The sequence below is a fragment of the Alosa alosa genome, chromosome 18 (genome assembly GCF_017589495.1).
Source record: "Alosa alosa isolate M-15738 ecotype Scorff River chromosome 18, AALO_Geno_1.1, whole genome shotgun sequence".
Classification (NCBI taxonomy): domain Eukaryota; kingdom Metazoa; phylum Chordata; class Actinopteri; order Clupeiformes; family Clupeidae; genus Alosa; species Alosa alosa.
The window spans coordinates 30,599,043-30,609,403 of record NC_063206.1 but is presented as its reverse complement, the minus strand read 5'-3'; the positions used below and the strand labels follow the sequence as shown (position 1 = coordinate 30,609,403).

Genomic DNA, 10,361 nt, shown 5'->3' with positions numbered 1-10,361 from the left:
ATTGTGTGACAAGACAACCGACCAAACTAGTTAATTAGGTAGGACTTTAATGCCGCGTAACACACGACAACAAGAGGGATTGGGATTGAATATTCCTACCTTGACAATGCCGGTGCAAAAAATTGACTTGGCTGCAGCTTTTGGTCATTCTTGAGCTTTCTTGATTTACAGTTATCCAGGAGTGTCTATTACTTCCTCGGTCCAGGCATCACGCAAGGTCACTTTTTCCAATAAAACAATGATAATAGGCAGACAAATTAGCCTACAAATTCAAAAACCACCACTTTTAATATCAATCATTCGTCTAGAGAGGTTTAATTGCAGTTATTTCCCACAGTCTCAAACGAGTTACATACTGAGTTATATACTGGGACGTTGCCCAGTGTAAATAATAAATAGAGGAACATTCTGTTAAAAGACGTGAGTTCTTATTTTGCGAATATGAAATCTACATGATTTAATATTAAGGTAGCCTATTAGATACTCAATATTAAGGCGAAAGGTGCGAAAAAGCAACCATGCCAAAGCCTAAACATGTTGGTCTATTAGGCTAATCGCAGAGATCTTCGGCATAGGCCGACGCCATAGACATGAATCAGGATGCCTACAAGATTAAGTAGTCTAACAACAGGCTACAGTATTATTTTGACGTTTTCCCTCATAATTCAGTCGCCATTATTTCAATTAGACTAAAGCTTAAACAAGTCAAGTTGCCCAGACAGCAGGCTATTAAGCCTGTGTGGGTGGGTGTTACGGTACTGTGGTTGTGGCTAAACATAGGCTATACCATAGAGCCTATATTTCAACATAAAACGACTCCTTGTGCCGACAGAATCATACAGATGATCTCGTTATATTTTCATATTTTGTGGTGTCGTAAGCAACAATCGACACAAGGAAATGCATCCGTTTGGTTGAGACAATGGAATGTTTAATTCATCATTGTAAGCCATTTAGTGGTTCATTATATGATAATTGCTCATTAGTCCTGTGTATTTATCGCTTTTCCTTATGTCAAAAGCACGGGAGCTGTGTAAAGCTCATTCTCTCGTTTCCAAGATCAGTTTCAGAAGTAATTTGTGTAATAGGATAGATCAAGTTTGTTGTGACGTCAGATTGGCCAGCGCTCAAGTCAACTAGCTTAGTTGGTAAAGACAACAGTAAACACCTGGTATTGGAAGTAGCCTACTGTAGGCTTCTATGCAGAAATGAAATGCCGCTATACATTTTCATGGAGAGTATTCTAGTAGGCTGTAAAATGACCTACATATTTGGGCATTACAAAGGCACAGGGCTGAACCCCAGCTGTTAAAGTTTCGACCCCGGTTAAGCAATGAACAATTAGCCTAGGTTTCATAGGCTATTGTTGATTTTATAATTATGCCCATGGAGTAATTTCTTAAGAAAACAGACCATGCCCAAAATCAGGGGTCGGGGGAGTAGTCTACGAGCAGGTTCATTCGAGCAGGTGTGAGTCTACAGTCCCTGTAGTGATAATGCGTCACGATGTCCATCTCATGGTTAGTCCGCATTCTGTGAAACCTCACATTAATGGAATCGTGGGGCGTAATTAAAGCGCGTAATTGCAGATTAGGGGGTTCGGGTCAATTGGGTTATTTGATACGATGACATTTTAAATTAAAGGTACGCCTATCTTAGCATAATAATTCAACACAGTAAAAGAGGACTAGATGTTAAGCACATTTTAGGCAAGGCCTAAATATAGCCTATGCTAAAATCTAAGGTTTCAATGGGTTTTAGAAACCGATTTAAGGATTAGCCTATCCGATTTTCAAGATAGTGATTGATCACTTTCTCACTCCTTCAGTGTCGTATAGTAAAATGTTTGTATTACACGTAGGCCTTGAACAAGTTATCACAGCATGGGGTCACTTGAGCAGGTCAAAAGTTCTTCAGTAGGTCACTCAATTTTCAAAGCGCAGCATGCTTGTCTAAAAAAATAAATCGATTGATATATGGGGTCGAACTCACCAGAGCACCACTCACCGCCACGACCTTGAACGAAGGAAACAGTTTCAGCACTTGACGACAGGGAACTCACAGCATGGGTCGACACACCGTCGCAATGAGCCTCTCAGGAGAGATTGAATGCTCGCCAGAGTCGGTAGCTCCTATACATAAGTTTCGTTCATCTTATCAGTAAAAATAGATGTCTCCTCATCCACCAGTAGGCTAAATAGCCTAGGCTATGTTAATTATTTGGCAAGGCTATAGGCCTATGTCAATAGTAGGCTAGGTTACTAAACAGAAAAGAACGTGTAAGACCTGTGATTTGAAAATCAACCTGAAACATGTCTATAAATTCCCACAGGCTGTGTAGCCTAGTGTGTTCTTTTAACAATACAAAATGGGAAAATGATAACTTGACAACAGCATATTTCTGATAGCGAATTATGTCAAAATGAAGCGGTCAGACAAGACTGTTCTAGGGCTATCCTTTTCAATGTTGTCATGAATAGAATTGTAGGTTCAAGTGAAACAAATATTTTTATTTCGGGTAATTCAATCACATTATCTGTCATTAAAAGAAAATACATGTGCTAAAATTTGAAGTGTTAAATTAATGAAAGGGGATTGCGCTAATGAAGGGGCAGGCATATTTCGAGCCACGACCGAGGGAGAAAGTGCGCCAAATTTGTTTGCAGCGGATCAAGGCTCACCGCCTTCACTGCACTTTCTTTATCTAAATTCCAACTTGAAAAGATATAATTATCTAGTTTGAACAGGACTGCTATCAAATCCTTCTTTAGGCTGGATAGGGAAAAGCTCGAGTGGATTGCGGGCTCTGAGCCGCTCGGTGTTGCCCGAGATAGGAGTAATGAAGTTGTGGAGTCCGGAGATACAAAGGGCATTAACCTCATTAGCATGAAACCTTTTCTTCTAACTATTGTGGGACCCTTTCAGCCTTCTAATCCCCCCTTTTCAAAGCTGGGTTTGTAATAAAGCTTTTAGGGGGTTTTCAAAGCTAATGGTATTCTCTAAGGATTTTTTTCATTGCTGTTAGTCTTGACCGTTTAAAAATTCCCTATCCGAGTGGGTCTACAGACCTATGCATAGAAAGCACCATGAAGCTTACAGAGAGTATAGAAAATTACACACGTTTCACCTTAAATGTCTGAGTTATGTTTTAATGAATAGCTAAGTCACAGCCCTAAGCTATCAAATCATATGTTTGTCTCCTTCACATGTCTAGGCCGGTTTAGTGCTTGGTCGGGAGGTTTTTCTTTAGTTTTTGCAGTGGGCTAGCCGATTCTAATTTCAATTTATGAGAAATTTTACTATTAAAATGTGCCCTTTTCAATGGGCCATGACAATTTTCGGCACAGAATTTAAGACAATATTCGCACACGCTAATTCCCTTATGTGGGCACGCACGCCCGCATATACACACGCGCGTGCGCGCGTACTATCAGTGAATACACATCCGAACCGTAGCTGCTGGAGACAAGGCTTTAGACAAAGCTCCTATTTTGCGGCACATTGCAACCTTCCCTTATCACGTTGTGAACGGTAGTCAGATTGTGCAAAATTATGTCCAACCAGACCCCTTTGGATCCACGGATTATGAGATTAAAGTGGACCACTGGGCAATGCATCCCCTTTCCCCTCATATTACTCACTCGTATGATAATTGCCTAAACTGATTTGCACTCTCACAAAAGCTCATTGGTCTCTTTGTAGCACGAACAGGCCAGACGCAGCTCTTCTATCAATTGACAAACTGATTAATGCAGACTGAGAGGCAAATACAGATTCGGGAAAATAGCGACTTCCTGTCGGAAAAATTCCCGATATAGGCTATTTTAAAACAAGATTCTTCAACCTACATCAACACTTCCTCACAATAAACAAAACATCAAATGTATGCCTACTGTCCACTCATGTCATAAAAATGATTTCAAATGCACGGTAAGGAGCCTATTTCCCAAAGCAAGGGACAACATCTTTAAAGAAACAACCTCAGCCAACCCATTCAATTTTAATACACCGTGCTCTTTATGCAATGTTCGGCCAGAACTATCCACAAAACTAAAATTCAGAAGTAAAAGAGGCATCCGAAATTAGCGTTTTATCGCATTTCTCTTAGGGTCTGGGAATCATACTGATAAAACTTTATTGACAAAATATTGACAATTACATACTTCTTGGAAGTATAGTCTTTGATAAAATTGTAGCAAATATAACACAAACACAAATTATTTACATTCTGCTAAAATAAGATTCAACAGAAACATTATTCTTAGTGTCTTTATACACGGATTATGCTCAGTGCTTTAGTTTTACTGCCCAGGCGTTCTTATTTCAGCTCTTATGTGGCAATTTTTGCTACCATTACGCTCGGAGATTCTGCACACATTCAATCAATCTTTCGGTTAAAGGAATGTCCTGGATTGGTTAATTGTAGGCTAGGTAACTTTATCTGTGAGATAGTAAACCTTAAATTTAGTTCATCCGTTACATCTTGACAACACTAATGCAGCACTGCTACTTCGTCTCACAATCACTTTAACACGAGGATCAAAATTCAAGACGTCACATTTAAAATAAGGAAGAAACAACATCTTTGAAATGAAAATTTGTAAAAGCAAAGATCTGTTTATGGAAAGAAAGTGTCAAGTTAAATTATCTACCAAAATACTTTCGTCTACCATGCAATTCAAGTTTTACAAAAAAGTATTTTGGTATTTTGGTGTTGGAACTTAGTCTTTGTGTGCATACAGGCCATGAACATTCCTATTGCAAATGTTTACGGCCAACTGGAGCTATGTTTTGTGTTGTGGAATAGTGGTCATTGATGCTGGGGAGGGAGAATGCGATAGCCTAGGCTACCTCTCGAACACCTTGCCCTTGCAAAGTAGAATAGGCTATTAACAGTTTCGTAGCAATGACAGTCACCAATTACATCTCAAACACTCAAGCTGCCAATCTCCGAAAAGCGAAAGGTGAACATTGCCTTTACCCTCTTTCAGTTTCTTTCTCACAGAATCCTTATCCGTGTCATCCTTTACGCCACGCTGCTGTCCCGGATTCAAATATTTAAAGTCTCTCAATCGTCTGATGTGACATCAATTTCCTCCGGGCTCCCTTGTTTAGTTGCCAGTCTCCATCGGTTAATATGATGCGTTCCCTTCTTTTTCTGCTGTGAATCCGAACCCTCCTCCTCCAGTTTCTGTCGTTTGAATTTAGTTCTTCTATTCTGGAACCAAACTTTCACCTATAATATATATATATATATATGTATACACTATTAAATAGATATAACAAACATAAAAGAAAACTTGCAACAATCAGTTAGTTTTGAGACACGCAATTGTAACAGTTTTGAAATAATAACTAATATAATAATTTGCAAGCATAGAAATATATAATTAGCGGATGCTTATCCGTTATGAGAGATTGTAGCCCATTAAATTGACTTATAGGCCTAGGCAATGTGAAGGCAATCACTCATGTCTTGCACATCAGCGTACTAATGCTATCCACAGGCATTAACGATAGGCTAAAATAAAACACAAACGACCTTCAAGCAAACCATTTAAAAGAACCAACAATATAGAATAGGATAATAAATATGCCCTATCGCTTTCCTACACATTTCTCTTTCGGTATCCGATCATTCGCTGCATTTAGGTTAAACTCAAATCAGTAGCCTAGTACATGCTATCTTGCAGAATGACTGAAGGATTTAATAGGTCTACGTTTGCGGTGTGTCAGTTGGTTTTCACGGTAAGCTATGCCTAATGACCTCTTGAAACAAAACCTTTATGATCAAGTCAACATTGACCCGACGCAATTTCACAAAACTCCGACAATTATAAGTGTTAGCGAGAAACGCGCTTCATACTGCCGAGAGATGTGAGCTATTCAACAAGTAAATGCCTAAGGGTTTTGTGTTTAAATAATCTCTATAGGCCTACCTCAGCCGGCTATTGAGATCACCGACGTAGAGGACCTTGAACTTGGATTTGATCCAATCCCATTTAAGAAGAGCCTTATTCACCGTTGTGTTTCAAATTGGCCTAGGCATAATAATGTAAAACACGGCCTAAATGGTATATTTCAGGACATATATTGCTGATGGTTGCTCGCATAGCCTAGGCTATAACCCAGGACTCATTGGTGACATGGGTGTCACAACCTTATTCAGTGCCCTGGACATTTCTTGGAAGGGTTTCCCCCATAGTTTCCATTTAAGAATAGGCCTATGGGAGAATTTCAGTAAATTAGACTGAAAGCCGAAATCATTAAACCTTTTTCTATAGGCCAAGGCGATTTATGTTATTATTTTTCTTAGCCTATGTAGGCTAGGCCTAAACGTTAGCCTAAATAGTCTAAAATATTACAGCCTGTTGACCCAGATGAAGTAGAAAATTTAATTTATTTTTATAGGCCCATTCGTTTGTAATCAAAATGCTACAGCCTAAATCGAAGGACCACATGCATTACACGTTGGCTGTGTCGATCTTGCAGCCAATGCCAAGATCATGCTCTCCCCTTCGTGGTAGGCCTACTGATCTGTAGCCTAACAAAATGTCTAGCCTAAGTTTGTAAAAATAAAACAAGACACTGTCTTACCTGAGTTTCTGTGAGGCTAAGGCTGTGCGCAAGCTGTTTTCGTTCAGCACCGACCACGTAATGGTTTTTTTCAAAGGCGTGTTCGAGTCGCAAGAGCTGTGATGGAGAGAACGCTGTGCGAATTCTTTTGGGTTTTCTGGCCAATGCGTTGTGCAAGAGAAAGCTTTCCGGACTCGTTTCATTGCCTGCAAATAAAGACGGGGTTCAGTATATGATCAGTCGTGGCATTCTCAAAATTTAACGTGCGTTCACAAGAGAAAGGACACTATCGGAGCAACTTTAAGTAGCCTAATCAAGTAGGCTAACTGCAATGAGCAATGGTCTATAACCTAAGTTGTCAACAGTTCATCGTGGGCCTAAAGACACAATAGCCTATGTTATAAGCTATAGGAATAGCTTCAAATATTTTAGCCTATAGCTGATAGTCAAGCGAAAAGAACCACGATAAACACGTGATTAAAAAAAGGTCTGCAATTGCAACACATTATTTCATTTGTCAGCCTATTAATGTATAGCTAATAATTAATAACACAGTCTAGGCCCATAGACTAACCTATATACCTATAGGCAGAATTCAGCCTAGGCCATAGCCTTGACAGATTTTTAAAACGACCCTCGAAACTTTCTCATGTCGAGGCCTTTGTGATAGGTAGCCTATTTCAGGCTGTACAGCTAGGCCTACATTGGTTACAAGAACATAAGGATGTAGCCTAGGCTATATTGTACTATTCTGAATCCAGTAGCCTACTTTAACATTGACTGAACGCCTTGCAAAGTCAACTGCCGAGGTTTTAATGAATTATAAAAACAAATCCTTAAAATTATTATTATTATCAATTTAATTATTTTCATATTATTTAACTCTCCAGTTAAATGTAAAACGAAATTTCACGAAAAACACAAGATCAATTGGAGATAGGCTAGATTATCCTGCAATTACAATTTAATCTCAAATTAGCCTAATGTCAAACTCTCACAATTTATGTAGCCATATGATAGCCTAATATGCAGGCTATATGATCTTCGCCGAATTGTATTTATTGGACCTAGTGCACAGAATCCAGACAAATAGGTCATCAGCATTGTCACAATTATTTCTATGTCGATGTTGACCTAAAGCGTACGGAGTAGCCTAAGCCTAATAGTTGCATGCACATCGCTGAATATAAATTATGTTCAGCGTGTGACTGTAGGCATGGGCTAGGCTACATTAAATATTTACTGATATCTTATTTGAAATTCTATTTTAAAATATTTTAAAACAATCATGACAATCTCTTCGATCTTAACTATTTTACTATTAAAAACCAATAAGGCACTTACATTCTAGGCTATATTAGCCTAAAGTCCAAACAGAACAAATCGACAACTTAAAATCCTGTTAAAGTTATTTGTAGCATATGGCATAGAACTAACATTTTAAATTAGACATTAAAAACTAATGTTCCTGTCACCATGGCCTAAGGTTTGTGTAGAACATACCAAAAGGAAAACAAGCATTCATCAACCCTTTTTTAAGTCAATTATTTTTCAACAGCTAAAATTAGGCTTTATGAAAAGAAAATATGTGTCCATTGTGCGCAGACATTAATATAAATCGCAAACCTACCTTGGAATCTGTGACCCAAATATCTGTATCTATGTATCAACCACGGATAGAAAGTTGAGGGATCCCTTTGCTGGCTGGCAAAAAGAGGATGCGGGCCATGCGAAGATGAAAGCGGATGTGCTGCTAAAGCATGTGGAGGAGGAACGGGATGAACTGAGACAGCGGAGTTTGGAGGATGGGAAACCGCTTCAGTAAATACCAGGTCCGGATTCGAGTAGACGCCCCGGCCGCCGGAGTGAAAGCCGTTTAAAAAAGGGTTTATCTGACTCGAGTTTGCGTAACTGAGAGCCGCTGGTCGTATGGGCTCCTCGGATCTCGACGACGGCAAAGGATTATCCTTTGCCACCAATGATTCTATAGTAAAACACCTCTTCGGTGTGGGTTGAAACATAGTGAAACCAGTCAATATTCTCCAGTTTAGTGAAAGCCGTGCTGGGGTTCCCGCTCAGAAATACTCCACACACTAAAGTGAAGTTCTTACAACAATAAATAACTTTAAAATGGTGGACGCAGCCCTTTGAAACCCCTTGAAAAGAAGACAAAACCGCGACTTGTCAACTAAAAAAAGTAGTCGACGTCTCCAGACAATCCATGGATGCGATCGGTTCCCAGCCAGTTGTGTTAGAGATTTGTTAGTTCATGAGCCTAATTAGCGCCAGAGTCATATAAACAGCTTCCTCTGAAGCCTGTAATGGCTTGGTGATTGGTCGTTGCAACTCGCCTTAAGCTTGAGGGTAGAGTCTTTAAGTGCGTCAACAGAAACGAGCAGAGAGGCGGATTCAAGCTCAACGGAACGGATTCGTCCAGGACTGGAGCTGCGGGGGCATTTACATTAGCACATCGAGGAGCTCAAGGTACCATGAAGGCTATTTATGTCCGACGACAGACCCTCAAGACAAATTCTATTATGGGATTTGGCTAAAGCATTTGTTTAAATGTTGCAGATCACATCATAATTTAAATGATTAGATTGTTTGTCAATTTTTTTGTTTTAGGCTATTGTTGCTTGCTCTAAATGTTCTAGGCTACTGTGAGAGAATTATATTTGGATTATGAAAAGTATAGCCTAAGTATCGCAATATAAGTATTTGTATCGTATTAAAACTCATGTGAATGGCACAAAAGTATCCATCTTCTGTCTTTCTTCGGTATTTTGCGTCGCGCGTTATTTCTCTTGCTTTCTCATTTTGAGACCATTTAATCTGCGATTAGTAGTAGTCTAGGTAGGCCTATAGTTTTCATTTTCTCTTTCTGGAGACACCAAATGATCAATATTTTCTGATGTTTGTCTTATGAAGAAGAATAGGGTTATTTTTCCCCACAAATAGCTTACTCGTGGAATTGGGAAAACTTGGCACATACTGTAGCGCCAGTGAAATACAATGTGTTGTTGGTAACGTCAAAAATGTTACTTTTTTACATATTTGCTTCCATTAACAAGTAATTTTGAATAGGCCGTTATTAACAGGTACTAAATAATAATATTTTTGAAGGAGTGGTTATGCATTTGCAATAATAATTTGCAAGATAATGGATATGCGGACCATCAGAAATAGCCATGTGCACAGTTTTCGCAGTGATGTAATTTCCCTCCCTCATAATGAACAGGCAATGAAAATGTAACATGTGCAAAAAGCAGTCTACATTGTCACGGACACTTAAAGAATTTCAGAATCAGTCTAAATGTAAAATCCTTAGGCTAGCCTACTGCATGCGCCGTGGAGCAGCTCCAACGAGGGAAACGTGCGAGCCCGTAGCCTATGGGAGAAAAAAGGTCTGAGATGAACCATACTTACCATAATCATAATAGCGATCAATTAAATATACGATTTTGTCAATTCCTCTTCAATACGTATATATGATATAGGGTAATTATTTTGCTTAGGTCTACTTGTTCTTTGCTCTCACTTATTGAAACCACAACTTACTTACGTCTTAGCAAAAACAGTCTAGACATAGGCACATGACTACTAGGTTACTAGAATACTAGGCCTAGGAACAACAATAACAATAATCACAATAGGCCTAATAATAATAATAATAATGATAATAATAATAACACTGATTAATATCATTATTATTAATAATAGGCCTAATGATAGTAATAATAATATGGTTATGGGATTTGGCAGACGCTTTTGTCCAACTGTAGGCC

At 38.9% G+C, this 10,361-nt stretch overlaps 1 protein-coding gene across 1 annotated transcript; it reads right to left on the bottom strand.

The window, feature by feature from the left end:
- Nucleotides 1-4,051: 4,051 nt before the first annotated feature.
- On the bottom strand, nt 4,052-9,020 carry emx2 (empty spiracles homeobox 2). The gene is made up of 3 exons (XM_048269137.1): nt 8,207-9,020; nt 6,598-6,782; nt 4,052-5,236 (listed from the first exon to the last, which is right to left on the bottom strand). Exons 1-3 carry the CDS (start codon nt 8,595-8,597, stop codon nt 5,069-5,071), a joined length of 744 nt encoding a protein of 247 aa, XP_048125094.1. The 5' UTR covers nt 8,598-9,020; the 3' UTR covers nt 4,052-5,068.
- Nucleotides 9,021-10,361: the final 1,341 nt, after the last annotated feature.

Coding starts and splice junctions, on each gene's coding strand:
- emx2 (XM_048269137.1), bottom strand. CDS start 8,597: ATGTTTCAACCCACACCGAAGAGGTGTTTTACTATAGAATCATTGGTG. Junction 6,783..8,206: donor TTTGGGTCACAGATTCCAAG/GTAGGTTTGCGA, acceptor CTTTATTTGCAG/GCAATGAAACGAGTCCGGAA. Junction 5,237..6,597: donor TTAGCCTCACAGAAACTCAG/GTAAGACAGTGT, acceptor TATATATTATAG/GTGAAAGTTTGGTTCCAGAA.